The sequence below is a fragment of the Meles meles genome, chromosome 7, assembly GCF_922984935.1.
Source record: "Meles meles chromosome 7, mMelMel3.1 paternal haplotype, whole genome shotgun sequence".
Lineage (NCBI taxonomy): Eukaryota > Metazoa > Chordata > Mammalia > Carnivora > Mustelidae > Meles > Meles meles.
In genome coordinates, this window is record NC_060072.1 from 89,442,111 (window position 1) to 89,470,058 (window position 27,948).

The 27,948-nt window shown below is 57.3% G+C and overlaps 2 protein-coding genes across 3 annotated transcripts in view; one reads left to right on the forward strand and one right to left on the reverse strand.

The window, feature by feature from the left end:
* The window catches only part of SMIM41 (small integral membrane protein 41), a 92,053-nt gene that overhangs the window by 43,821 nt on the left and 20,284 nt on the right, over positions 1-27,948 (forward strand). The window contains exon 2 of the mRNA XM_046013226.1: positions 8,148-8,224. The gene's annotated coding sequence lies outside the window, so the exon portion shown is untranslated. The remainder of the gene's footprint in view (positions 1-8,147; positions 8,225-27,948) is intronic.
* On the reverse strand, positions 1,705-21,525 carry KRT80 (keratin 80). 2 transcript variants are annotated; one of them, XM_046013225.1, is made up of 9 exons: positions 21,211-21,525; positions 15,094-15,302; positions 10,637-10,697; positions 10,281-10,376; positions 3,807-3,971; positions 3,285-3,410; positions 2,513-2,733; positions 1,963-2,018; positions 1,705-1,829 (listed from the first exon to the last, which is right to left on the reverse strand). In XM_046013225.1, the coding sequence occupies exons 1-9, from the start codon at positions 21,508-21,510 to the stop codon at positions 1,705-1,707; spliced, it is 1,359 nt and encodes a 452-aa protein (XP_045869181.1). In that variant the 5' UTR covers positions 21,511-21,525. The 2 variants fall into 2 exon arrangements, with proteins under 2 accessions (XP_045869181.1, XP_045869180.1); XM_046013224.1 differs by lacking the exon at positions 1,705-1,829 and adding an exon at positions 1,830-1,864 and having other exon boundaries at positions 21,211-21,510.

Below are 27,948 nucleotides of genomic sequence, written 5' to 3' on the forward strand. Positions count from 1 at the left end.
TAAGTTAAAAGCCACATAAGTTACGAAAAATAACATATATACTTTATGTATCTTGTATCCCCACTGAGGATTTGCTCCCTTGGAAACCAATAAATAGGCAGAGAAAGAGCAGCAATCAGCACCCTTTTTGGGACTTTAGGGATGAGTCTATGTCCGATTTCCCTCCAGCCCGAGCGTCAGTAGCCCTTCAGCGCCCCCCACAGGCATGGAGGACCTTGAGGCCTTGCCGAGGCCAAGACCTTGGGGGATCGTGTCCTGGAAAGAGAGATGAAGGAATCAAAGCCTGGGGCTAGCAGAGAAGTGAGTCAAGGGACAGGAAGGGAGCAGGGAGGGAAGGAGAGAGGGTGGGTAGTGGAGTGGGCAGCTGGAGCCACCCGGATGGCCCTGCAAGCCCCAAAGGTGAGAGCCGAGACAAGGAAAGAGGAATGCTCCTCCAAGCACCAAATCTCTTTGGATGCAGAATTCCTTTTTGGTTGTCACTGGAGCTCCCCAGCCTGGACCAGAAGGGCTCAGAAACTCCCAGACCTGCCTGGACTGTGCCTTCTTCATGGCCCCCCACTGGGGAGGTGAGGAGAGGGGAGTGGGTTTAGTGGGAAGAGGGGGCAGAGGGGGAAGAAAAAAAGAGGTTCTAACCCTACAGGTGTGGGGTGTTCCTGGGCTCCCTGGCAAATGCAAGGAGGGATAGAAGGAAGGGCCGGGCTGTTCGGCCTGATGGAGAGAGCAAGGACCCTGAGAGCGGGATTCATGGGAAATGGCCCAGGGTTTCGTGGTGGGGTAGGGCTGGGGGGTTCTCCAGACTTGGTCTACCAAAGCCAGATTTCAGGCTTGGGAAACACCTAGGCATGGGAAGAGGGGAGGGTGTGGGGTTTGGAGGGTGCAGAGAGCTTGGATCCTGGGCAGGGTGGTGAGCCTCGGGGTGGCAGAGAGCAGAAGGAAGGGCCAAATTCCCCTGCCTGGTCTCAGGTTGCCATCTGGCCTCCTCCTCACAGGGGGTTTATCATGGCAAGATTAGCTTCTGGAGAAGGAGCCAGGAGGGAAGGGGTACAGGCATCTGGGCTGACCTCAGAGGCCCATGGACTCAGACCCGGGGATCTTCCTCCCTTCACTCCCTAATACTGTCAGGTCTCTGGGGGCGCCCAGATCTCTGGTGCAGGAAACCCAGGGGTGCTCTGCACCCAGCCTCCCCAGGAGCTGCAGATGGGGGAAGGGTGCCCAGGTCGTCCTCCTTGGCCCCTGATCCATTGCTGGCTGGGGCTGGGTGAGCGAGGGCACCAGCCTGGGTCCTGAGGCAGAGGCAAGGTAAGGCTTGATATCCGAGTTTAGGGCAAGGGTTGGGCGAAAAGTGTCGAAGGTTCCTTGGTCAGAGCCCTCTGTTTGGGGAGGAGCCTCGGAAGAGAAAGGAGATGGAGAAAAAACTGATCCCCAGTTCCAGTTTCTCCAGTCAGAAGACCTCTGGCCAGAAGGCTGGAAGGGTAGGACTGAAATATTGAGATGGAGCGGCATGATTCTTAATAGCTGGTGACAGTCCCGTACCACCCTCGGCCACCCACAGAAAAGCAGTCCCGGTTTTGAACGCTCCCCCTTTCAGTTCAGGATCAGGTTTGCCTCCCTGCGCAACCCAGAGGCTCCAAGCTGCTTGCTTGAGTCCAGCTGAAGTTCCTCCAGCTGCAGGGGAGTGACCTAGGCTCCTGGGCTCCAACTGCCTTATTCTGACACCTCTGACTCCTGTAACAGGAACTTCTCCGACATTTCGGTGATTTTGATCACAGGGCCTTTTCTGTTCTTCTTTTTCCGCGAGGGCGCTCTCGAAAGGCTGGGCTTGGAGGCGGCTACAGGGAACATAAGGGGTGGGGCAGCGAAGGGGCTGGAGGTTGGGGAACCACGTAAAATGTTACCTTTAGGGTCAGGATTCCCAGCACCATGTTCCTTTCCCCGCCATGGTCCCTGGGGAAGTAGACTCACTGGTTCTGGATCTGGACTGTACCACGCTGACCATGGAGGCTGAAGGCAAGTCCATTCTGGGGGAAGACGGAAATGGGAGCATGAGAAGGGGTCTATGGCTAAAGCCCCCCAACCCGCCCCTCGGCCTGGGGGCCCTGGGGAATGGCAGGTGGAGGGCAATTTTTGGTTGTTATTCCCAGTCCCAGGCTGCCCTGCTGTGTGACCCTGGCTAGACAGTTTGTCCTCTCTGGGCCTCTGTTTCCTCTCCCCTGCATAAATGACTAACATTTACAGAGCACTTAATTGTGACAGACATTTGCCTGCAGAATCGTATCAATCCTCCCCACCGTAGGCTGTGTTATGATCAGCCCATTTTCCAGATAGGAAAACTGACGATTTGACGAATGGGCCAAGGTCCCAGTTTGCAAGTGGTTGAGGTCGGCCACCATCCCAGGTCTTCCTGGCTCAGGGTATCCTGATGGAGGGGGAGTCTGGGTTTGTGTGGGGGTGGCCCTCCAGTCCTGCCCCTCCCATGGCCCCTCATTGCACCCTGCCGGGCCACAGCCCTCACCGGCTCTCCTCGCCCTCCACCAGCTTGCGGTAGGTGGCGATCTCGATGTCCAGGGCCAGCTTGGTGTTCATGAGCTCCTGGTACTCGCGCAGCTGCCGGGCCATGTCCTTCTTGGCCTGCTGCAGGGCATCCTCCAGCTGGGCCAGCTTGGCTTTGGCGTCCTGGAAGGCCAGCTCTCCCTGCTCCTCTGCCGCCTTGATGTTCTCCTCCAGCTTCAGGCACTGCAGAGGGAAGAGGCTCATGAGCACTGGTGGGAAGGAGGGAGTGGGCTGGGAGCCCGCCTCTGCCCTCTGTGGAGGTGCACAGGGCAGGGAGGGCTGAGCAATGGAGTTCTTGGTTGTGGCAGGGGGTTGCCTTGCAGCGAGAGGGCATTCAGTGAGACCTAAGGAGATCCATTCCAGAGGCCTTGAAAAAGGGAGGATCCACAGCGCCCAGAGGAGCCTGTCCCAGCTGTCCTGACAGGGCAAGCACCTTCCCCAGAGCACTGGCTGGAACCGAGGCCAGGGAGGGAGGAGGTGGGCTCTGGGTGTTTGTGGTGGTGAGGCTCCGTGTCACTCCCACAGCCCTGGCCAGTCTATGGAGCATCTTCACCTGTGACACTCATGGGATCCTCACAGCCATCTTAGGAAGACAGGAGAGGAAACTGAGGCACAGAGCTGCTAAGTGACCTGCCCAGGGTCTTTCATGGACTCAGTGTGTGTGTGTGGGAGAGAGAGAGCGAGCCCTTGCACTCCTCCCTACCTCACCCCGCGTGGGTCCTGCAGATACTCACATGGCTCTTAATGGAGAGGATCTGGGATCGAAGCTTCTGGATGCGCACGTTGAGGTCAGCGATCTCACTGCGGCTACTCTGGAGGCTGTTCCCAAACTCAGCTGAGCAGGCAGCACGCTCCTCCAGCTGGAGGGCGCGTAGGAGGTGACAGTGAGGGACAGTTCACTGTGTCCCTCCCAGCACCCTTGCCCCTCGCCCCTTGTGACTCCTTTTTTCTCTCACCTCCCAGACCCTCCTCCTGCTCTGCCCCCCAGCACTCTCCAGGCCAGCCTGGCAACACCCAGCTCTGGCTGGGCCCACCCCTGGCCTGCTGTTACTGGGTGGCAGAACTGAGAGCTTCTGAGGGGAATAGATGCTGGCCTTTCCCCCATGGGGAAAGCATGGTCCCTCGGCCCCCTGCAGTGCGGGGCGCTCACATTCTCCGTCACGGCAGTGCTCCCCACTCCCCTCTCAGTGCTCAGAGCTGAAGGTGACTTCAGCCTTTCCCGTGCAGCCCCTCCTGCCCCCTCCCTCAGCCCGAACCTGTCTCCGGGAGTAGGCCTCGGCTTCCTCCAGGCTGCGGGCCGCGATGGCGTCATACTGCACCTTCACCTCCTCCACGATACCGCTCAGGTCGATGTGGCAGCGGCTGTCCATGCCCACAGTCACCGACACGTCCTTCACTTGGGCTGCCAGGTCCTTCAGCTCCTGGCCGGGCACAGACGTGGGGGCCTCAGTATTTTCATTTCTCCCTATCCTTTAGGATCCCTCTTTCCTCCTCCTCTCTGTCCTTCTCTCTGCTCAGAAAATGCTAGCATTTCCCCCAGGGGACTTGTCACAGGCCAGGCTCCGGCTTTCCCGCTGTCCTCCCCACTGTCCTCGCCAGGCCCGCAAGACCGCCAGCCCCAGGTTACAGAGAGGAAAGACATGGAGGCACTGAGAGGATATGGAGACAGCTGTGGGCACAGAGTGGGCCCTCAGAGCCCTTGCTGCTCCTGCCAAACTCCCCTAGAGGGGAAGAGACAGGAGCCGGAGCCTCTGTCTGTCTTTCTAGCCCCAGCTTTGCAGCTGCATTGAGCATTGCCCCTTCACAGTGAGCAGGTGGCAGGGAGCAGCCAGGCAATGTGGGAGGCGGGGGTGGGGCTCACCTGAGGGAGGGAGAGCGAGGGGCGCACAATTACTCCTGCTGGCATTCACAGTTCCCACTGACCCTTACGTAAGTACTTCAGTCAGCGAGTCTTGGTCAGCGTTCTCATTTTTCTGATTGCCTCCTTTATGTGTGTGTGTGTGTGTGTGTGTGATATATATGGTTTTTCTTTTGTTTATTTGCTTGTTTGTTTGAATCCAGACCCAAAGAAGATCCCTATATTACAATCGGTCCATATGTCTCCAAGTCTCTCTTACTCTGTAGGCATGCCTCCATCTCTCTCTCTCTCTCCCCCGCTCTCTTCTTTGCTATTTTTTTGTACTGAAAACACTGGGTTGCCTGAAGCAGTCCCCAGAGCCCGGACCTTACTGGCTGCACGGTGGGCTGGTGTGGAACCTGCTCTTCTGCCCCGTGCATGTCCTGAGACCTGGCAGCTGGAGCTGAGGCCCGCTCAGATCCAAGTTCAGTTTTCATCTCATGATGGCATTCTGACCTTGGGTGCTGACTTCGGGCCCCCTGCTGACCCTCAGTCTGGCCTTATGCCACAGAGTGTGTGGGGTTGAGCCTTTGGAGTCTGCGGCTGCCAAGGCCAGTGCTCTGACCCCCAGCTTGTACCCTGCAGGGTGGGCTGGGTCAGTTAGAGCCCCAGGGATGGCTGTGGAAGTCTGCTGAGGAAGGCTGCCCCTCCCTAGGCTGCTGGCTGCCCGACCCTGCCCACCCGCACCCCTGGTGACCAGGAGTGGCTCCTGCAAAAGGAAGCTTGGGGCGAAGGTCTGCTGGGGGCATCCTGTCTCCATTCCAGAGCTGGCAGGACCCTGAGCCTAGTGGCCGGCTGCCCCATGAGGTCTCCTGACGAAGGATTTTGGTTGATCTTCAAATGAATTTAATAAACATCTCTGGGCAAAAGCAGGAGGAACGCACGGCTCCTTGGCAGAATGAGGTGGATGGTACCTACAGACTCATGTCCCACCTTTGCTGCTCGGATCACCCTCAGTGACTGATATTGACTGCATGGAACCGGGTCCTGGGCAGGCCTTGGCTGTGGACACTTTCAGGAATGCAGCTTTGAGGCTTCCTTGGTCAACGTGCTATGGGGACGGTCCGTGGGCATAGAGAGTTCCAGAGAAAGTTCTTTAGCCCAGGCCTGAGCTGGCATTTGTTATGGGCCAGGAAAAGGGCCACTGTTATGTTGGCATTTGTTATGGGCCAGGGCCCTGTCAGAATGCACTGGAGCAGGGCTTCTCTTAGCAGGGAGAAGGGATTGGCAAAACTGAGCAGACAGAGCAGCCTCGGATCCTTTCTGGAAAGAGGTAGGGTAGGCATGAGCTTGGTGAGCAGGAGTAGGAAGCGGAGGGTTTAGAGCATCTGTAGGCCTGTTGAGGCACGCTGGCCCCCGCTGGGCTGCAGAGGGCGTAACAATGCTGGCTTGCATGCTGTCACCACGGGACAGGCCCTCCAGGCCGGCAAGAACTGAGCCAAAGTGAAGTTTAAAGCTTCTCTTCAGAGCCGGAGCCTGAGCAGACGGCCTCGTGTGGGACCACCTCGTGGTCCCCGGGTCAGGGGAGGCGGTGACCCTCAGAGGGGATTTAGTGCTGCTCCATGAAATGTCATGCTTAATTAATGGCATCAGGCTCTGAATACTAACCCCTTCTTAGCAGCTGTGTAACCCTGGCTAGGTTTTTAAACCTCTTGGAGCCTCCGTTTTCTCATCTGTAGAACAGGTATGATTATAGAATTGAAACCAGCTAGCATCTGTTAATACTTACCACCTGCCAGATTCTGTTCTCACCGCTTTAGGATATAGTAACAAAACAGACCTCCACCTCAGGCCAGTGAGCTGGGCTCTATCATTTCCCCCATTTACAGATGGGGAAACTGAGGTATAGAGAGATAGAAGATAAAAGAATGTGCTGGAGCTCACAGAATGACGGAGCCAGGATTCAAATCCAAGCTGCTCTAACCATGATCCTTCCCTTTATAGGGTTGCCTGAGGAGTGAATGAGATTACACCTGGAAAGCATTTCCCAATGTGCCTGGGACATAGTAGGTGCTCAGTAAATAGTTGCTAAGGATACTACTGTTGTAACAGGTGATAAAGGCGGGGGAGGGGGAGGGGTGGTGGAGAGGTCCAGGGGCCGAGGAGTCTATTCCTGGGGCAGCCTCCCTGGAGGCATGAAGGCAGGCACCCAAGCAGCTTAGGCACACCAGGCTCTCTCTGCAGAGAAGAAGAGGTGCGCCGGCTGCAGGGGGCTGTCGGTAGATCTCCCAGCTCGTCTCCCCGGAACAATAGCTTACGAGTGGGGTGGGTAGCATTCAGGCTGGAGGCAGCCAGGCCCCAGACACACCTGGGAGCTGGCGTGTACCTTGGAAGCAGAGGGGAAATGTGAGCCCTTGGGTCCTCTCGCCAGCTCATGTCCCTGGAGGTGAGGGGCAGAGGGGTTGGCCGGGAGGCTGCAGTGTATACAACGAGGCCCTGAGCAGCCCATGGCCATTGGCGTCTGAGAATTTATCCTGGCCACGTGTGTGCGTGCGTGTATGCCTGCAGGCAAGAGGGAAGGGCTGTTTTCTGAAATGCATGAAAAGCCGCACTTTTGTGGTCTGGCGTATGCTCCAGAGTCGAAACTAGAGCGTGCAGCCCTCCTGGGGCTCCTCGCGTCCTGCCGTGTTTTTCTTTCACCCGAGACAGCCATGGTAGGCACCTTCCTCTGTGGAGAGCTGCTCCGTCCCACAAGCCCTGTGTGGTCGTGGGCGCTTGAAATTCGGCTAGTCCGAATTGAGATGAGTTGCAGGTGTAAGGTGCACATCTGATTTTGAAGACTTGATGTGGGAAAACTATTGTAAGAGGGTCTATTAATTTTTGTATTGGGCGCCTGGGTGACTCAGTTGCGTAAGTGTCTGCCTTCGGCTCGGGTCATAATCCCAGGATCCTGGGATGGAGCCCCGCATCGGGCTCCCTGCTCAGTGGGAAGCCTGCTTCTCCCTCTCCCACTCCCCCTGCTTGTGTTCCCTCTCTCGCTGTCTCTCTCTCTCTGTCAAATAAATAAAATCTTTAAAAAAAAAATGTGGTTACTAGAAAAACAGTTGCACGTGTAACTGAAAAACAGTTACTGTTTCTCTTAGTGCCAGCTTAGAGACCCACTGGTGTGGGGAGTTGTTTTACCACGGGATTAGGGCTGCCTTCTCAGCCTGTGGCAGTGCCTGGAGAGAAACACAAACCTTACGACCTGACACCAACTTGGCACCTTGCTGCTCCCAGAGTAATAATCACTGGTCCGCGCACCGAGCAAGCCCACGTTCACAGCAATCCCTCTTCTCCACAGCACTGCCACACAGCACGGGCCATACATTTACCCTCTCTGTACCACCCCCCGCAGTACCCCCAGGAGTCGCCAGTCACAATGAGAATGAGACCCAAACCCTGATTCGGGGGTGGGGGATGAGCTGACCCCAGCCACAGCTGCTCCTTCCTCTCCCCTTCATCACCAGACTCACTGCTGCCTGAGAAGCTTGGTCCTCCTTCTGCCCAAAGCCCTCTTGGCTTTCCACCCCGCCAGCCCTCCCCAGTCTGGGCCTTCCCTCCCTTGTACCACTCCCGAGAAGCCCCCTGACCTTGACTTTCCCCTCCCTCTCCAGCAGGACCACATCACTGGGTTCTGGGCAGCCTGGCCCTTTTCCTCCTCCCAAATGATCTTGCTCAGATGTTTGTTGACTTGCTTTCTACCTGTCTCCCCTCTTAGCTCAGTGGCAGCCCCCGAGAGCATGGACTTGGCCCATCACACTCATGGCTGTGATACCGGAACCAGGCACCTGGCAGGTGAGCAATAAACACTTGTTACATGGAAGAACGGATGTAGTCATCAGCAGAACCTGATGAGCCTGGTATCATCACTCTCCCCATTTTATAGATGAGGAAACTGAGGCAAAGAGAGGAGAAATAACTAGTCTGAAGTCATAGAAATGGAAAAGGAAAGCCAGGATTGGGGTCCAAGGGCTGCTAAATCCAGATGGAGCAGGGGCCAAGATTTGTAGGGGTGCCTCTGGCAATGCCCAGGCCTGTCACTGGCCATGCCTGACCTATCCCCAGTTAAGTCTCTATGCCGGCTGGGCCTTGATCCTGGCTGGGAGCTCAGGCTCTGGGCTTGCTGAGGTGCACAGAGCCCAGTGCAGATTCTGAAACACTGGGCCCACTGCTGTCTGCCTGGCTCCACAGTGAGTGTGGGCAGAGGAACTCCTAGCCCACTTCTCCAGCCAGTCAGCAGGCCCCATGCCCTGCTCACCTCCAGAGGGCTCAGCCAGCGGTGGGAAGCTGCTCAGGGCAGCCGATGTCCTGGTCTGCCTGGAACGGCTACCTTCCTGCTGCTCCCCAGGGTTGTGCTAGTCTCTCCGCCAGGCCACCTTCCATGGCCACAAACAGGTCTCAGGCCCACTGAAGACCCTGCCGGGAACCGAGCCTGCTGGAAAGCAGAGTGGCCTGTATGCGGCCACAAAGCCCCATCTCCCTCTCCACAGGATGAGGCTGCCAAGCTGTGGTCAGCAGCCCCGAGGGCCACTTTAGCAGAACCTTAAATTTAATTTAATTCTTATTTTCTTAAAGATTTATTTATTTGAGAGAGAGCAAACGAGCAGGGGTAGGGGCAGAGGAAGAACAAGAGAGAATCTCAAAAGGCTGCCTGCACGGCGCTCCATCCCACGACCTTGAGATCATGACCTGAGCCAAAACCAAGAGTCAGACACTTAACCTTAACCAACTGAGCCACCCAGGGGCCCCATTTTAGCAGAACTTTCTGATGGCAGTGGTGACTTTGATCCCTGCTCTGATCTTGGCTGCACTGCCATAGTTTGGCACCAGTGGTTTACAGCACATTGGCTGCCAAGTCCTGCCATGCCCCCCGCCTGCTCCTAGCTGAACGGCAGCCTGACCCTTCTACCTCCGGACACAGGGGGTGTGGTGCCCAGAGGCAGAGTGGAGTGGAGGGGAGTGTATGCAGGCAGCACCGGGGCCCATCTGTGGACTGCACTGGCTGTGTGCTAGGCCTTGTGGGTTCATTGTACCCCCAGGCTCAGCAGAGGACTTAGGGACACAATTAGAAAATATCTGGAGGCTCCCCTGTCTGCATTTACCAGGTTCTTTTTGTTCTGGCAGAAGCTAGCATTGTCTGGGAACCCAAGAATCTGACTGCAGGTCCTCCCTGCCTAAGCCCCGAACCGGGGAAGGCCAAGGTCATGACTGTCCAGCCTAGGCCTGTGGGTGCCTGCCATTTACGCTGCAGGGGTGGGGAGAGATGAGTCCAATAAGAACAGCTATTCTTGGGCACCTGGGTGGCTCAGTGGGTTAAGCCTCTGCCTTCGGCTCAGGTCATGATCTCAGGGTCCTGGGATTGAGTCCTGCATCAGGCTCTCTGCTTGGCGGGGAGCCTACTTCCTCCTCTCTCTCTGCACCTGCCTCTCTGCCTACTTGTGATCTCTGTCTGTCAAATAAATAAATAAAATCTAAAAAAAAAAAAAAAAAAGAAAAAAGAACAGCTATTCTTAGGCTGGTTCCCTGTCTCTCGAGCCACTTTCCAACCCTTGCCTGGATGCATGGGTACCCAACATGCCCTCTGCACTCCAGCACATTCCAAGAAATAGGTCCTTCTTGAGCATAAGGCCTCTTGGGAATTTGCCTGTGCTCCATGAAAGGAGGTGTGAGGGGATGTATTGGGTTATTGACAGCAGTGTGGGAAGGGGATGGGAGGGCATTAGGTCTGTGTTATGTCTGTGATGACTACTGAAGGTTCCATGCCCCGCTAGACACCCTTCCCTCCCCCGCATCCCTTACCTGGGGACAAGTCAGCTCTTGGCTCAATGGGACGCTGGTCTCATTTTCTCACCTGCTCATAGATATTTTTCATCAGCTCCACGAAGCTCTGCAAGCCTTTTAACTTGGTTTCCAGTTCGGTCCGACGGAGACACTCCGCATCCAGGTCCTGGGGGTGGGAGCAGTGGTGAGTGCCGGGGAGGTGTCCCAGAGTGGGAGTGGGGTGCCCATCTTCCTGAGGGAGATGGGGGTCATTCCCAAGGAGGCCCCAGCTCAGTGCCTGGGAGAAGCCGCAGGGCGAGGACAGGTACCCATGTCTGTCTGTGATCCCGGGACTCAAGCCTTGGAGGGCTTTGCTTGGGGAGCCTGAGGGAATGAGGGCAGAGGGTCCATGAGGAAGGAGCCCCTGGGGCAGGTTGGGCTGGCTACCTTCTTTAGCTGGACGAAGGTGAACTCCATGTCTGTGCGCTTGGAGATCTCCTCCTCATACCTGGGAGGGGAGAGGGAGCGAGGCAGCGGGAGAGAGAGAGAAAGAGAAGAGAGGCCACTCAGCTACAGGTGGCAGGAGCTTGGGGAATGATTAACCCTTCTGGACTGGGGCTCAGGGCCTCTGTTGCTGCATTTGGTGCCTTGTGCACCAAAACTGGCCTTTGCCTTGGGTAGATACAGCCCCTTGTCTATGACACATCCCTTCTAAGCCCATGACACCATGCTATCACTCCTTCCGGATGATCAGCTAGACCTCTCCCCGGAGGCATCTGTCCCCTTCCCGGCTCATTGTCATAGCCACCTCCTCCAGGAAGCCTCTCCTGATTGCACAGCCCTGTCACCCTAACTTTGTTCTCTCACCTTTTCCCTCTCTCCTCTCCCAAGAATCTCCATTTCCTACAAGCTGTGCCTTTGGCAGAGTCTGCTCTGTGCTGTCTGCTCACAGATCACCCTCTCCCTCCTCCCACCCTCCCCTCTGCATTGCTAGCTGGTAGGACATCATCCAACACGTTCCCTTCCCGAGGGGAGAGTGTGGATGTTGCAGACCGACCCACAGTGTATTCTTGGGCAAGTAACTGCACCCTTCCTTTATTGGCTCGCCCATCTATTAGGGGTGTGTGTGTGTGTGTGTGTGTGTGTGCATGTGCATGTGTGGGGGTCAGCCTGGGAGGCCCCGGGGAAAGAGTCAACCCTGACACGGTGACAGATGTGCATAGTGGATCCTCCACGAGGGTGGGTTCCCTCTCTTACCTTTGCCTCCTCCTTGCTCTACTCCTCCTTGTGTTTGCAAGGAGGACATTGTTGGAGGAGAGACGGGATCTCTGGGTCTCTGACCTTAACCCCTGGCTCTAATCAAACCTCTTGGCCCTGTCCGGGCAGGGTGTCTGTCACCACAGACTTCTCCCCCTCGGCCCTGCCTGCCTTCATGGATGTGGGGCTTCTGTGGCTTCCTGTTTTCTTCCCTCCATTCCAGGGAATGCTTGAATCACTGGCGGCTCTAATTACAGCCGCCAGCCCGCCCCGCTCCCTGACCTCATGGGCAAGGGCAGCGTCACCCATCGCCCACGTCAGCTGGCTGGGCCCGCCATCACTCAGGCCTTGTTTCCTATCAGCCTTTACCTGAGAAGCTGAGGGGAGCAGACCCTAGCGGACGAGAGCCCGCCGGACACTGGGTCTCTGACACTCAGTGTGCTTAGCATACACGTTTTCCTGGCCACAGCCTTGGCTTCCCGGGGTCTGCAAGGGGCTCTCAGGGTGCCAGTCAAGGGCATAGTGTGGAGGGAGGACAGGGGGAACTGGTCGGCAGTCTGGGGCCTACCAGAGCCAACAAAACGCCCAGGAAGCTTTTACTTGTGCCCTTTTCTTTGCAAGGAAGCTCCAGAAACTCACTACTTGGGTTTAGACCCTGGCTCCTTGCTAATAGGCCATGGGACCATGGCTCTAAGCTGCTTGTGTGCCTCGGTCATGACAACACTGATGTCATGAGGGTTATATAAGTCAATATACGGAGCGTTTACAACAGTGCATGACACCTGCTAAATCTATCATTATTACCTGAGCTCTGTTCTAGCTAACACCAGCCTTGGCCTCTAGCATTTCTGGAGAGGAACCGTGGGAAGCCTCATGCAGAGAGTGGGTGGTTCTCTGCACTTCCATCCCAGACTTTCCACTGGGAATTTGGTGGCCTCTGAGGGGTTCTGTGCCCTGGGGCATGGATCTAGGGAGCCCCAAGCTGAGAAGCCCCTCACTGGCTGGCCCTCCATGTGTAAGCCCAGTGGTCAAGGCTCTCCCCTTCTCCCCTCCCATCTGGATAACACAGTTCTGCCTGCTTGGGGGCAGGACCTTGGAGAGAGCTGTCCAGGGGGTGTTCTCTGAGGTGTCGAACCTCCTTTCTATCCCTCACTGTCCTTTCAGTCTTTTTGTATAGCCTTCCCTCTTCCCTTTTCACCAGCTCCACTGGATTTCAGCCCTAGTTCACCCCCTCAACCAGATGTTCTTGTGCCAGTGAACCTCCTGCACAACTGTACACGACACCCCCAAGTCATTTGCTCTGTGGCCTTGGGCAAGTGGTTTCCCCTTGGAGGGCCTCAGCTTCATCCTTAGTAAATACAACGGTTAGCTAGATGATCCTTGGGGTCCTGGCTACATCCTTTTGGAGTCTATATCTAGAAGTCTATATCTAGACTATAGAAGTCTCTATCATTATAGAGACTTAGGTAAATGCTATCTCCTCTACTCTACTCCCAATCCCCTGCCAGTCTGCCAGCCACTAGTTCCCTAACCCATTCCCAGCCCTTTTCAGCTTGTCACACCCACCCCGGGGTCCCCCCCCCGCTCCAACTTGTTTATTTCTGGGAGTGAAGCTGATCTCATCGGCCTTGTAGAGGCAAAGCACACCCCTCCCTGTCAGGGCTTGGCCTGGCGTCTCCAGGCTCCTGGGGCCCCCCAGGCTCTACACAGCCAGGCTGCAGCTTCCCCAGCTCTGGCGGTGGATCTAGAAGCCCTCCAAACTCACCGCCCTCCCAAACATGGTGGGTTTCCTACCCAGAGAGGGGGAAGAGAGGCCCTGAGCCAAAACAGCAAGCTCAGGCTACAGGTGGAAACCAGGCAGCGGGCCAATGAAGAGGCTGAACCAGATTAAAGCAACAAGTAGTGTTTGTACAGAACTTCCAGTTACAAAGTTCTCCATGGATGTGATCTGGCTGGGCTCATGCAAGCAGCCTCCTCCCGTGGCTGGCTGGGGTTACAGATGGTCTTAGTGCACATGGCTCTGTGACCCAGGACAACTCCCTGCCCTCTCTGGGCCTGTGTTTCCTTCCCTGTGAAAGGACGATCCCAGGCCCCCATCCAGCCATTCTCTGGTTCTTTGAGGACCAAAGAGCTGCCAGACATCAGTGAAATGACTCTTGGATTCTGGTCTGCTAACATGATTCCCCTCATCACGGTCGGATATTGAAACTAGGCAGCTCAGAATGGGCAGTGAGGTTTCCTGTGGGTTTCTGTAGTAGGGCGGGTCTGGGGGAGAGGTGGCCCCTCGGCCATGGAGGGGCCCAGCCATGAGGAGGAGTCCAGTCCAGGGCTGCAGATCATGCTTTTTGGCCAGAAAGTTCCAACTAGATCCACAGATGAGGAATTTGAGGCCCCCAGAGTGGGGAGAACTTGCCACATGACCATCTTCTCTGAATGTGGCCTGAGCAGGGGAGGTCACGTGGAAAGGGGTTGGGCAAGCTGAACCACAGCCCAGATCTGGGCTCTAGACAGGCTGCCCCAGCCCCTTGGCTGCTCCCAAGGCTGCAGGCCTCGCCTTGGGTGGGCAGGTGTTGGGGCTGGGCCAAGTGCTGGAGGAGGGGAGGGGAAGGAGGGGTCCAGGCACATCCCACCCTCCCTCACCCAAGCTGAGGGCCTCCTCAAAAGGAGACCAGACCAAAGGAAGGAGCCCAAGGACATAGCCTCTCTGCTTCATCTCAGCCTCCCCGTCCTTGAAGCCTTGCCCGCTGTCTGGTCACAGATATCACCTCTCCTGTGAGGGACCCAGGCCTGGTCTGCCTCTCCATGGGCCCAGTTCAGTTCAGCAAACCTGGGTCAAGGACTACTGTCAGCCTTCTAGGGGGTAAAAGAGTGGCCACTTATGGTGGTGTGGGGCCAGGCTGAGCTCCCCACTTCCTCCTCTCATGCCAGGCTCAGGACGGCTCAGCGTCACCCTTCCTGCTCCACACGGGGGGTACTGAGGTTTGGATGTTGAGTGACTTGCCCAAGGTCACAGAGATAGTGAGGGGTGGAGGCCAGGAGTGAACCCCTTCCAGGGCACCTCACAGGCCGGGGCTGTGGCTTCCTCAACTCTCTAGACCCCAAGGCACCCATGGAGGTCAGGCAGGAATTACCCACCGGGACTGTGTCTTTATTCCGTCAGACCTCACCGTTTCTGTCCCCTGCCTGCTCCTGCTTCCCTTTCCAGCCCACTCGAGATCAAGTTTCCAAACCGTATCTGAGGCAGGAGCCCATCAGTTGCTCTAGCCAGTGACAGTCTCCCATTACCAGTGGGATGTGTGGGCGAGAGCAAGTGTGTTTACGGGCACAGGGGAAGGGACAGGGGACAGGGACTGCGGTGGTGTCTGGGGCCGGCGACCGCAGGGCGTAGCTGCCAGTCAGCATGAGACTGACTTAGTTGCAAGGGCCACTATTTGTGACGGTGGCTCTGGGTTCACTGCCATCTCCTCCCGGTATTTAGAATACTGGCCGGCCCACAGTAGGTCCTCAGTAAGCCCGTCTGTAGTAGATAGATGTTCTTTAAGGACCTTTTCTCATTTTCCGGCTTGCGTGCCCGGGGCCTTGCCTCTGGGGACAGGTTGGTTCCCACCCTCTGTCCCTGCCCACTACCCCTCCCGGGCGCAGCCCACCTGATTCGAAACTCCTCGACCTTCTGGAGCACCTGCAGCAGGCTGGCCTCCAGCTGTCCCCGCTCCTGGTTCACTTTGCGTAGCTCCTCCTGCAGTCGTGTTTGGTACCCCTCGTAGAGGTGCCCGAGGTCGAAGGTGCCAGAGTCCTGGCCTTGTAGGAAGTGCCAGCGGGTCTCCAGCAGCTGGTTGCGCTGCTCCAGGGCCTGCACCTGGGAGAGGAGGGGAGCGGCGGTGAGAGCGGCTGGCGTGAGAGCACCTGGCGTGGACAGGTCGGGCGCCGAGGCGCCGGGCCAGCCTGCGGGCCTGCATGGGGGCTGCTCCGGGCCTGGGCAGCTCATCTGCTCTGAGCTTACCACCCGGGACCTCTCTCGGCACATCCAGATCTCATCTCCAATTGCTGATGCTTCACACAGAAGATGGCAAGATAAGGAGGGAATCAGAAAGGGGTGGACCCAATTAGCCAAGGTTTCCTCGGGGAGGAGCAGGGCCCAAGAGAGGAGGGAAGGGGCTGAATGTGCCAATGAGATGACAGGCCCTCCACGTCCGCCTGGGGCTTGGGTGGGAGACCCCAGGGAACGTAGGGTGTCAGAGGCCTGTCTGCCATCCCCCCTCCCACTCCAAACTGACAAGCCTTGTCTCATCTTGCCGTGGAAGCTCGGCAGGGGAAGGCCTGGTTCATCCTTCATTGTTAATCCTTCCGACAACCCAGGGCTTGGAGCTTCTCCAAGCCTCAGTTTCCCCTGCTAGAAGTTGGGGCTGACATGGCCTGTCCTGGCCACCTCTCAGGGCTGCCTGGGGGAGGAAGCTGGGGACAGGCCCTGGGACAGTAATACCAGCAAACGTTTATGCATTCCCTACTGTGGGCCAGGCCTTGTTCTAGAGGCTGGACATCTTTGCCTCATTAGCGCCCCACGACCTGCTGGGCTAGGGGTAGTTGTGGCTGCATTTTACAGAGAGGCCAAAAAACTTGCCCAAGGTCACTAAATTAGCAAGTGGCAGAGGCAGGTGTGGAATCCAGGGTAGTGGGAGTTTAGATTCTTTCAACCCTCAGAACTGGGGGCTCCTGTCTGTGGCTGCAGCCTCCGTGGGTGATGGGACCCACCTGCCCTTCCTGGACCAGCTTCTGTCTCTAGTTGGAGGCCCGTGTTGCCCTGAAGGTGACGACTGAGAGAGCCCTGGGCACAGCTGTTTCTCTCAAACTGCTTCCTTCCCGCTCTCCTGCTCACAAGGCTGCAGGGACCCCCAAGGCTCCCAGCCCAGCCAGCGCATGCCACCAGGATCACTCTTGAGTCCTTTCCTGCCTTCTACCCAGTCCAATCTGGGACAGCCTGGGGTGGGGGGGAGTCCCCTGCCTCTGCCCAGGCTGCCTGTCCCCTCCAGGCTCTAGCCTTCGTCTGACTGTCCTTTCCACCATCCGCATCCTTCCTGTCCCTCCCTTTGCGCTCCCAGCTCCCCTCCTGCAGGAAGCCTCCAAGAATCACAGCTCAAAAGGCGCCAGGCTGGCTTCGTCGGAAGAGGATATGACTCTTGATCTTGGGGTTGTGGGTTTGGGGGTAGAGATTACTGAAATTAAAAAAAAAAATTAAAAAAAAAAGAAAAGGAAAGGAAAAAAGAAAGAATCGCAGCTCAGAAGTCCCCAGCCCCCCGGCTGTTGTTAACGAGGTCCTCAGTTTATCTGCTCCTCGTTTGTCCAGACCTCCCACCCTTCCTGTCAGACTGGGAGCCGCCTGCTCTGTTCTTGAGACCCCTACCATTTGGCGCCCACGCCAGGGGCAGCTGGGAGAGATGGCTGGGGCCTGGCTCCTGGGGCCAGGGCTCCTGTGGGCGCTAAGGTGTTGTGACGACCAGCCCAGTGATGTTCCCTATGACCACAAGCAAGCCGCTGGCTGCGCCTTGCCCGCTGCTGGCACTGGCTCCCGGAATCACGGCTCAAAGAGCCAGAATCCTAGTCAGATCACCTGGCTTGTACTCTTCATCTACAGAGGGGGAGGTGAGGGCCCAGGGTGGTCAAGGGACTTGTCCAGGATCCCATGGAAACTTGGAGGCCAAGCTTCCCAGGCAGGCCCATCTGGTGGCCGCTGCCCACTCTGGACCTTCAGGGACTCTCTGTTTCTTTTGAATTTGGGGGCCAGAGGGGCCCTCCTCTTTCCTCCTGTCCTGCCCACATTCTTGGGGTTTTCCTGTGACACCTGACCATCCTTGCAAAGTCCCCTTTGACAATGCATTAGACAATACCGGCTGGAATCCTGGGCTAGGGCCTTCGTGGGCTGTCGTTCCCCTGGTTAGCTCCCATCTGTACTGGGACGTTCTGCTCACAGCCAACCTAAGCCCGCAGACTGCTGTTGTCAGAGCCAAACAGGTTCCGTAGGGATGGCAATCAGGAGGGTTTCTGTCCTCCTGGCGTGTTCGAGAAGGATCTCTAGTGGGGGGAGACACTTGCTCACTCCACCTTCCTTCCGTTTTGACAAGCCAGAGCCCTGTGTTTACACTGAGGGTGAGGTGAGAGGAGAGACCTGAGGCTCCTTCCCCCACCCATAAGCAACAAAACACCCTTGACACCAGGAAGTTCTTCCCTTAGTCTAACCTCAATTTCCTATGCTTCTGTACTAGCTGCTGGGAGAAGGCATGCATTTGGCCAGCCAGTCCAGTCACAGGGCACTTTTGTCCCCTGTCCCCTGCTGCCATGTGTGTGTGTATGTGGGGGGGCAGTGTCTTGTTGTCTCAGTGGGTGGGGATGGAAACTTACCCCCATCCAGGACCTTCCCAGCCCAAGTTTCCTCCCTATCTGGAACAAAGGCCTAGGGAGGGCTGGGTAAGCAGTTAATTGCTCTAACCTGTCAAGGCTGCTGATCACTCACCTCTTGGTCCCCTTCCTCCCCATTCTGGCTGACCCCCCCCACCCCTGAGATCATAGGCGGCACTCAGGAGGGGCCTCAGAGAGCAAACCCCTGGTCTACTTGCCTCCCATTTTACAGGGGAAGAAACTGAAGCCCGGAAACACAGAACTCCGTATGACCCAATGCCACCGTCAGGCTGAAAAGTAGGCCCAACCCGGGGTGGGGGGAGATGTGCTTTTTGTATTGGGAACTGAGCAGCCCCAGCAGCCTGGAGCTCCTGGCTGGGGGGTCCCCGCGGAGGGAGGCTTCCGATGCCTGGCCCACAGTCCCGGCAGTAGCGACCTGAGTGGTGACCCCAGGGTGCGCAGGTCCTTCTCCTCCCATGGGGGTGGTTATCAGTTGCCAAACTCCCAGCCCACCAGGAAGGGCTTGTTTGTTCACCTGCAAGCAAATGCTGGCTGCGCAATGGCTCCAGTGACTTCCAGAAGCCACACAGGCCCATGGGAAGACATTGTGCCCGTCCTGCTGTCTCTGGGCCTTTCACTGCCCCTCTTAGGTCCCCTTTTTATAGCCTGCTTGGGTGGGCTGCTCGTGGTCCTTTCTCTTGTTCCGTCTCCATCCCATCTGTGGTCTGGACATGCAGGAGAGAGGGTCCAGCCAGCAGCCTTCTCCCTGCCTGCCTCAGCCTCCTCTCCTACTGCTACTGCTTGATCTTCCTCCTCTCAGGACTGTATCCCTCCCTGTCCTGGCATGAGCTTGGGGCCATGTACAGAGCAGGAGCAGAGCAGGAAGGTGGAATGTGAAGCTCAGAGAGGGTAAGTGGCTTGCTTAAGGAAACACAGCCTGCAAAGGAAAGAACCAGCCCCGCTCTAGGGACCCTCGGCCAACTCCTGGGGCTCAACCCCCCAATCCTCTTTCTTTTCCTTCTCTTCCTCCTTCTCCTGCTTGGTGCTCTCTGATTTCTCTTGGTGCCTCAGAGGGCCCAGAGGGGATAAGGAGTTGAAGGGCCCCTGTCTGTTTCTTCTCTACCTAGAGCCCCCAGGCCTGCGTGGTTGTGGCATCTTGCCCCGTGAGCCGCTCCTACCCACGAAGCTCTCCCACTCTTCCTCCCTCTTCTCAGGCTCCTGCCTGGAAGGGGCCAACTAGGTTCAAGAGCTCCCCGGGTTGGGCCCATTGACGATATTTTTCATTTAACAAACAGAACCCACTTGGTATATGGTAAGTGCTTCATAAATGCTTTTCAAAAATTATCCCGTTTGATCCTGACCAGCCCATGACAGTACTGAGAAACAGAGAGGTTAAATAATTTGCCTGAGGTTAAACAGCTGGTCAGAGGCGGAACCAGGATTCAAATCCAGGAATGGGGTTTCTCCTCAGGCCCTTGAAGCTTTTATAGGGAGACAGGGAAGGACATGAGTTAACAGTCTGAGCTAACAGCCCCCTCTGTAGAGCTGGTGGACCAGCTGGGGCTCTTTGGCCCCAGCGATCAGAGTCCCCAAGAGGCTGGCATCCATGGCTCCTGGCGTCCTACCCTGAAGAGCACCTGTCTCAAGGCCAAGGCTCTAGGGTTGGGAGGCTCCAGTTCTGCTAAAGACCTCAGAGGGCGTCGGCCTGGCCCCTGGGCACCGGACCCCAGCCCCTTGGGCCCCCTCCCTGTGCCTATATACATGTCTCATCCCCATGGCCCAGGCACAGGGTGATATCAGCGCTGGCATTCAGAGAGAAAAGCCACCCATCCGAGCCAAATTACATAGCTCATGAAGCATTCCTTTTAAGGGATTAAAGCGGTTTCGAGAGGAGGTGGCTTTGCAGGGACCTGCCTCCCAGGGCAGCGGGATGTTTTCCTAGGGCACACAGCCGGCTGGGGCCGGGGGAGGGAACGTTCCACCTCAGTGAACAGTCATCCTTCTCCAGCTGTCACCTTCCCTCCTCATCCCCCCACCCTGGTCGCCGTGGGTGTGGGTAGGGGGAGAGGAAAACAAACCTGCAGACCTGAGTTCAAGTCCCAACAGTACTCCTGGTGGTAGTGTGACCTTGGGCAAGGCACTTAACCTCTGGGATGCTGTTCCTCATCTCTACAGTAGGGGAAATGGCCACTGCGGAGTGTGGCCAAGGGGGCTAATGACACATGTTTGCACAGTTCCTGCAGAGAGCTCGGTGCAAGCAGATGCTCCATACGTGTTAACCTTTTTCCCTCTGTCCTTCTCCACGGATGCCTGCCTAACGGGGGACCCTAGCAACATGCAGAGGAACACCAAGACAGGGAGACATGCGCAGGAGAGAACTGAAGCGAGGGCAGAAGGATGGGGCTCTGGCGTACTGAGTAGGAGGGAGAAGTTGAGTTTTCCTCATCTGTAAAATGGGCACCAAAGGACTTCTTTCATAAGGTTGTTGAGGGAAACTGAGGGAAACATGTGAATCTTCCAGCATGGTGTCTGACATGTAGTTAGCTGCTGATGCAGCTGTTACTATTATGATCCTTGTTTCTGGGCAGGGCAGGGGGTGCAGAGCTGGGAGGGCCGATCTGGAGAGGAGGAGAATGAGGAGGGGGTTCTGGAGGTGAATAGGACTTTCTCAGAGCTCTTGAAGACCATGTCCTGGGGTGGAGATGGGCAGGAGTGCCTCACACCAGCATGCCAGCCAGGGCAGTGGGGTCTAGGACGTCTGGGTGCTGGGGACTCACTCCCTCTCTCATGTGGGTACCGGGGAGGCCTGGCTGCCTGTCTGCTTCTGACTCGAAACATCAATTCTCCGCATGCCTATCTCCTGACAGGCCACCTCCACATAGCTAATCCAAAGCCTCCTTCTGGAGGCCCCGGGTACCCCTTTGGCTCAGCTGACCCTTCTGACCTCCAGAAGCTGAGCAGGGTCAAGGCCTGGAAAGAAGGGTGGACTCTTGGGAGCTCATCTCCTTTGTCCACCTGCCTTGGAGTCCGATGGCAAACCATGTCTCCATCAGCCATTCCCATGAGAGGGAATCCTCCTGGCCACACTTGGGGCTCCTCCCTAGTGTCCGCCGAAGGGGACAGGGACCCCAAGCCACAAAGCACGTTATTACCCAGACATCCCTCAGGGCCATCCCGGGGCCTCTTTCTCCCCCAGCGCCTGCCTGGATGGCTCAGGAACTGCCCTCGCCATCTCTCTGTTCAGAGCCTGCCTGCCGGCTCCTCATTGGCTGGGATCAGGGGTGGGGCAATCCTCCCGAAACACAGCGCTCAGCCACCTGCCCAGGTCTGAAGGTCCTTAGGTTTCAGGACCCACCCCCCCTACTTCTGCTCACCTTGCCAATCAGGGAGGCAAACTTATCATTGAGGACCTTCATCTCCTCCTTCTCTTGGTTCTTCTGCTGCTGGATGGCTGGGTCCACTTTGAGGTCCAGGGGCACCAGCAGGCTGGGGTTCACGGTTACCTTGGCAATGGTGCCAGCCGCCTCACAGCCTGTGAGGCTGCGGGAGCTGAAGCCTGGCCCGGGGGTCCCGCAGATGCCCCATCCCGAGGTCCCAGGCCGGGGGCCGCCCGCAGGGGTCACCTCACAGCTGCTAAGGCTGCTGAAGCCAACGACGCAGGAGCGGCAGGCCATCGCGGCCCCCGGGCCCGGGACGCGGGAGGGCACGGGTGTGTGTGTGTGTGTGTGTGAATGAGCCTTTGAGGGGTGGCAGGCAGCTGGCTCTGGTCTCAGGCAGGGCAGGCTGGGGACTGAGGAGCAAACACCTGTCCTACAGTGCTCATTAGCTCCAGGAGGGCGGGACGCCTCCCAGCCCGACCAACCTGTTAGATGATGTGATGTTCCTGCCCCTCCCCCTGCACCACACGCGCATCTCCTCCCCGGGGCCTGAGACCTGTCTGCTTGAGGGGGCTCTTCACAGGCTCCCCCCACCCATGGAGCTGGGTCTGGCTTCAGGGGAGGGGGCGGTGAGGCCGGGCTGGCAGGTGGGCTGGGTGGGGGTGCGGTGGTGGCCGAGGAAGGGCAGACCGGAGGAGGAAGGAGAGAGAGGCGCGGAGAGCACCTCTCACCACAGACCTCACTGCATACCTGAGGGCTGACGTAGCTGGGCTTACATACTTCTGGAAAAGATGAGGCAAGCGCGGGCCGTGCGCTCCCGGAGTGCAGGGCAGCCATCCCGGGCAGCATGCCATCCTGGCACTAGGAAACAACACCTTTGTATTTATCTTCTAGCTGCCTGAGAGTCTCCCAGGCTTATCTTCTCTTCCTGTCTTCCTCCCTCTCTCCCTCCTTCCTTCCTTTGACCTAGGGTTTATTGAGCACATACTAGCACATCCCACTGTCTTAGAAGCTGGAGAGGAAACTGATGGCCAAGACCAAGAGCCCTTGGCTTTGGACAGGTGAGACTCGGGCTCCAGACTCAGCCTGGCCCCTCGCTGCTGGTGTGACCTCAGGCAGGTTAGCTGGTTTCTGTGTCAAGGATGGAAATGCCCACTGCCCCTGCCAGGGGAGCCAGTGTAGCACAGAACTTAGTGGAGGGCAGGTCGCGGAGCCCTCAATAAATGGTGGCTCAGACCCGGGGCCCGCCCATGGGGAGATGGTGGGCTCGCGGGCAGTTCTTCCTTGAGGGCTATGTGATGTGTCCTTGGCCCCCACCCTTCCCCTCCTCTCCTTTCCTCTGTCCTCTGTTTCATCTTAAGAATGAAGTATCTACAGAAAAGATGCCACGTGGTTCCCACAGAGCCTAAGGTGGGACAGCAGAAGGTTCTATGAATTCACAGGCCCCCTCCATCCCCCCTTCCCACCCCCTTCTCTCACTTGTGCAGTCGCTGACTCTCTGGGGCCTGCTCTTCCTTCCTCCCTGGCCTGTTGTCCCTGGATACTCTTGCCCTGCCCGGCTGGCCCTGTGTGCCCTCCCTGGGTCTGATGTGCCACTCTGGAGTGGTGTGGCCACAGCGGGGAGAGGGCTTGTCTGGGAGAGACTCAGGTGGTTAGGGATGGAAGGGACAGGCTGGAGACGGGAGCCACTGCCCTGATCACACGGCCCATTCCAGGCCTCCCGCCTCCCAGGCCTTCTTTCCCACATAGTGGGCCCTTCAGGCTCCCTAGGGTACAGCAAGCTGTCCCAAGGCTACCACTGTGTCCTGAGGCTGAGTCCCCGGGATCAGGTACTTCTGATGTGTGACCTGGTCACTGGGATGGTGTCTGCATCCCCACTTCTCACACATGGTGCCCCATACCCCACTCAGCACCCATTGCCTGGCCCACCCCAGCTTCCCTGACCTGATATCTGGATGGCATGTGGTTCACCTCAGCGGCTTTACCTCCCCCACTGTGGTCGCCCCTGTGTGCTCTGTGGGGACAGGTGAGGCGGGCAATGGCCTCCGGGCTCTGCTGGGGCCAAAACAACAGCTGACATGTCAGGTATGTCCCAGATGCTTTACCTGGATTAGTTCCCTCAGTCCTCATGGCATTGGAGGTAGACAAGTTTGTTCTCATTAGCCCCAATTTACAGAGGAGGAAACTGAGGCTCAGAGGGGGTTAAGTACCTGCCTCAGGTCACAGAGATCTGAATGCAGACTGTTGGATTATGAGGCCCCCTTATCTTAGCCTCTAAGCCTGGGGACCCCCGGAAAGGGCCGGGAGGATACGAGAAGAACTGTCTTCTCACTGTCTGGGGCTCGGTTCCACTGCCTCATTTTCTGTGAGCAGGATGCCCCAATTCTCGAATGTGCCTCCGCGTCGCTGAAGCCTGCCACTTCTTGCTGACTTGTGCTGACATCTGTCAGTCTCTGAGTTGTAACAAGTCACAGTTAATGGCCAAGTCCCTGGCTTGGCAGCTGGCATGGCAGGACTGGCCTTCCTTGGGGTGGCTGGGCCTCTTGGAGGCATGGAGGGCATGCTGGCCTGGGGTTCTGGCTGGGGTGGGGCGTGGGTCCTGCTGTCTTCCCTCTGGCCCCACAGTGTCTCTTGGGTGCAGTCCTAGAGGTGTCTTTAGCTGTCACAGCTCTGGCTGCCAAACAGGAAGGGCAGTGACAAAGCTGCAAACAAACAAAACTGCTTGGAGCAGCCAGCCCCTCCTCCTTCCCTGCCCCTCCCCTTTTCCTCGCCAAGCTCCACCCACACCAGCCTCCAGCCCCACATGGCTGTGAGGGGCAGCGGAGGGTCAAGTGTACAGGCCCCCGCCTCTCCAGCCTCACTGAGGACCGGACATGGCCCTCTCCTGGCCTTGGTTCAGAGCTGAACCACCTAGGGTTTCTGGCCTCCAGGGGATCAGGAAGCCCTGAAGGAAGAGATGGGGAGAGAGGAAATGGAAGGTGGGTGGCATTTTCAGTCTCTGTGGGGATGTTTAAGTACCTGGGCAGTCTCCACACCCCTCCTAGATGTACTCACAAACAAACCTGCTTTGGGTTTCAGGTGGGGCACAAGCTTGCGTGACCCCAGCTGGAGATGGCATCTGGACGTCCCGGGCCCCTCTGGGGTTCTAGAAGCCTGTCCCGGTTGGTCCTTACATGGTCCAGGGACAGAAATCTCAGTCCCCCTAGCCCCCCTTGAGCCTCCCTCCTGTGCCCCTGGTCTCCCGGAACTGGGGACAAGGTATAATTCTGGTCCTCCATGAGGCAAAGGGCTGGTGGGAGTTAGGGCACGGGCAGGCGTGGGGGTGGCTAGGGCCGGGCTGTCCCACAAGGCCCCTGAAATGGGTCCTCAAAGAAGCAAAGGTTTTTTTTTCTTCCTCATGTTCTCTGCTTTTTTCTTTCTTCCATTTCTCCATGGCACTCCCTCCCAACTTTGGAGCTGTCCCTGTCTTTGTCATCTGCCTCTTCTCTCTTGCCTCCCTGCCCACTCAGAGTCCAGGGGCAGGGATTCTCCTCCTCTCAGCCCTGGGGAGGAGAGGTGTCCGACTTGGCCCACACAGTCTGGCTAGGTGGCCTTATGGGAATGGCATCCTTGTGTCACAGTTTCAGTTTCTGCTCTGTGCTCTGCTCCCCATTTGGCCCGAGGCCTGGCCCTTGGAACCAGCAGGCCTGGGATCACTCAGAGCAGCAACACATGGTTGCTGGATGAATGTTCCAGTGATTTCAGCTCAGCTGGGGCTCTGGGGCGGGACGTGGCTCTTGGGGAGACAGGGACTCTGTGCAGGGAAGTCTCTTCCTTTCACTCCAGGGCCTGATGGAAAGGTGAGGCTACTCCTCCAGGAAGACTTCCCAGATGAGCCTGCTCAGGTTCCTGTAGGCGTTTCTTCCTCTCTTCCAAAGGCATATCCACATTTGGGCTCACTGAGTCAAGGACCTCTTGCTTGGCGAGGCTAAAAACTCCAACCTCCTTTCTCTGGACTGTCCTTTTGAGCAGGTCTGTCCTGAGGCTGCTGGAGGGAGGCCCGGCCCAGGGGCTAAGTTTTGGGAATGGGACGACCTTGTCTATGCACAAAGAATTTCTGAGGGCTCCAGAGCTGGGGGATGGGGAGCTGTGAGTAGATTTGGGAGGGACAAGGGCCAAGAAAGGGGAAGTAACAGCAAAGATGGGGAGATTAAAACAATGCCTGTTATGCCTCCTCCACATGCCAGGCAGTCCATGCGGAGACCTGGGAAAGGCCCTGACCTGCGTGAGTGTATCTGGGATACCTTGTGGGGTTGGCGGGGGAGTGAAAGCTTGAAGGGAGGGGGAAGAGCTGTCCAGGAGGGGAGGGACGGTTGTTTCAGGCTGAGACAGCAGCAAAGGCTGTGGGGGTGAGGGGTGGAGGCCACGACAAATCGCCAGTATTCAGAATTCTGGAAGTGCCACCAAGCTCAGAGGAGCAGTGATCCCCTTGGGGGCCCAGGGAGGCTGCCTTTAAGGCATTTCGTTACTTTGCATGAAGTCTATCAGTGGAGGATGGGATTAAAGTCTAGAAGATTCCTTGGGACGTCAGACAGGATCCTTTGCCCCTACTGTCCTTCTTTGTGTCTCATCTCCCTACCCTCCTTCTCCCCACGGCCCCTGCCAAGTGCCACCCCCACTGCGCCGGCCCCATTTCCCCGAAACCTCTGGAGTGATGTCATGAGTCCGTGCTGGAGAGCGCAGGTGTGGAATGTTGGCATTCTCACACAGGACTCCGCTGGACGGCGCTGCCCTGCGAAGCAGGCACCCAAATGGCCAGGAATGTAGAGATGCCTTCAGGCTGTGAAGGGGTTCAAGGGACACTGGCAGGGCCGCATGGTGGTGGCAGAGCCCTGGACCTGGGCATGGGAGACCTGGTTTCTGGTCTGGGCTCCGCCACTCACTGGCTGTGTGGTTTGGGGCCACATGTTGGCCTCTCTGGGCCTCCATGGCTCTCAAATTCGGTTGTATAAGCTACGGGAATAATTGCTGTTTTTTTTTAATTAAAAGTTTTTTTCCCCCTCCTGTTTGGTTCAACACGTTCCTCAGACTGTTGTGGACTCCCTTGCTATGCCCAGTGAACCGAGGTTCTTGGCCCGGCAGTGGGTTGGGGAGGGCAGGCAGAGTTGTGGGTATCCTATAATGAGGGCAGGCCTCGGGGGCCAGGGAGAGGTGAGCACAGGCTAATTACACTTTCCTGTCTTCACAGCACTTAACCCAATTTGTAATTATTTGTTGTTGGTTGTTTATTTGTGCCTGCCTCCCCTGCCAAGTTCTGTGAGCACAGGAAGTGTGTGGTGGTTTTGTCCCCTCGGTGTCCGGGTGCCCGGCACAGAGTGGGTGCTCAGTGACCATTTCCAGAATGAGTAAAAGGCCACCCTTCTGTATAGGGCACTTGTTATCCCGTGTGGCCACACAGGAGACGGCAGAAAGAGCTTTGGCTGGTGTACAGTGACAGACGCCAGATGGTTGTGGAGGACAGTCAAGATGGGGAGAGAGCCCCATTTCTGGAAGCTGGCTCTGGAGCCCCTGCCCTCCAGGACCTGGGTGTCTCCTTGCCAGGCTGAGCTGGGCTGACTGGGATGGGCCCACGGATTCATGGGTTCATGTTGGGTTCTCTGCCTGGGGTGTCCCACCATCCCACTGTGGGTTGACTCCCAGAGGCCTGGCTTCCACTCAGCATTGGGTAGGAATTCTGATGCCCTCCTGCTCTGGCCAAATGCCTTAGGTGGGCAAGAAGATTGACGGTCCTCCCTGCAAAAAATGAGGCAGAAAGAAGTCTGCCCAAACTGGCAGAAGCCCTGTTATGTCTCGGGTTGGGTCAGGCATGTGTTTGGGGCAGAGCAGGGACCAAGCCATAAGCTCCTCAGTCCTTCCCTCGCTGTAGGACCTGAGGGTGGGACGCCTGGTGGGAGGTTCCTCCATTCCTGAGGTAGGGTAGGCCTGGCCTGCCTGGGGAACCCCAGCCCATGTCTGCCTGTGTGGGTGCTGGGTTCATGCCAGTGGCATTTCTGCATGGTTGCCAGGCCTGCTTCTGGGTGGAGAGGAGAAGGAAGGAGAATTGCACAAAGGGAAGCTGGTGGGAGGGCCCTGCTCCTTCCGTGGCTCCCTGCCTTCCAGGGAGGGCCAAGGGGCCCCTCGGTTCCCTGGGAGGAACCACACCCTGTCACCTGCTGTCTGTTGTCCGCTGTCCCCAGCAACAGGGGTCGTGGCGGCCTCCCCTCACTCCTCATGCCACCTAGTGTGCTGGGGCCCTTTCACCTCTGAGGACAGTTCCTTCCAACAGCCCTCTGTCTGCTCCCTCCCCATGGGAAGTCTTCCCAAACAGCCCCCTCACTGGCCCTCTGAGCGGGAGACCTCTCAAAAGCAGGCTTTGTTCTGTTCGCTGCTCTGGCGTCAGTGGTGCGTAGTAGGTGTGCAGGAAATAGCTCGTAGACGAACGCACGGGGTGCCCTCTACTATTTCCTTGTTTCGCTGGCTCACTTCGGCAAAGGTTTCTTCCCTCCCCCACTAGACAGGGTCTGGAACCCTAGTTCCTCTCCTTTGAGTGCCCCCCCCGCCACCCCAGGTCCTGCTCACCACATCTGCCCCTGCCACTGGCCTTCACTCGAGAAATGCTTTCTCATCTTGTGTCTCTCCTACCTGTCGCCTGTCCCGGTGCTGAGCCGTGGGGCCAATATAAAGACAAATGAGGCAAGGTGGTGACTTGGCTGTTCT

Excerpts from the sequence above, each read along its gene's own strand:
- KRT80 (XM_046013225.1), bottom strand. The coding sequence starts at position 21,510 with ATGGCCTGCCGCTCCTGCGTCGTTGGCTTCAGCAGCCTTAGCAGCTGT. Across the intron at positions 10,698-15,093 it reads GTCGAGGAGTTTCGAATCAG|GTATGAGGAGGAGATCTCCA; the intron begins GTGGGCTGCGCC and ends CTCCCCTCCCAG. Across the intron at positions 3,972-10,280 it reads TGAAAAATATCTATGAGCAG|GAGCTGAAGGACCTGGCAGC; the intron begins GTGAGAAAATGA and ends GTGCCCGGCCAG.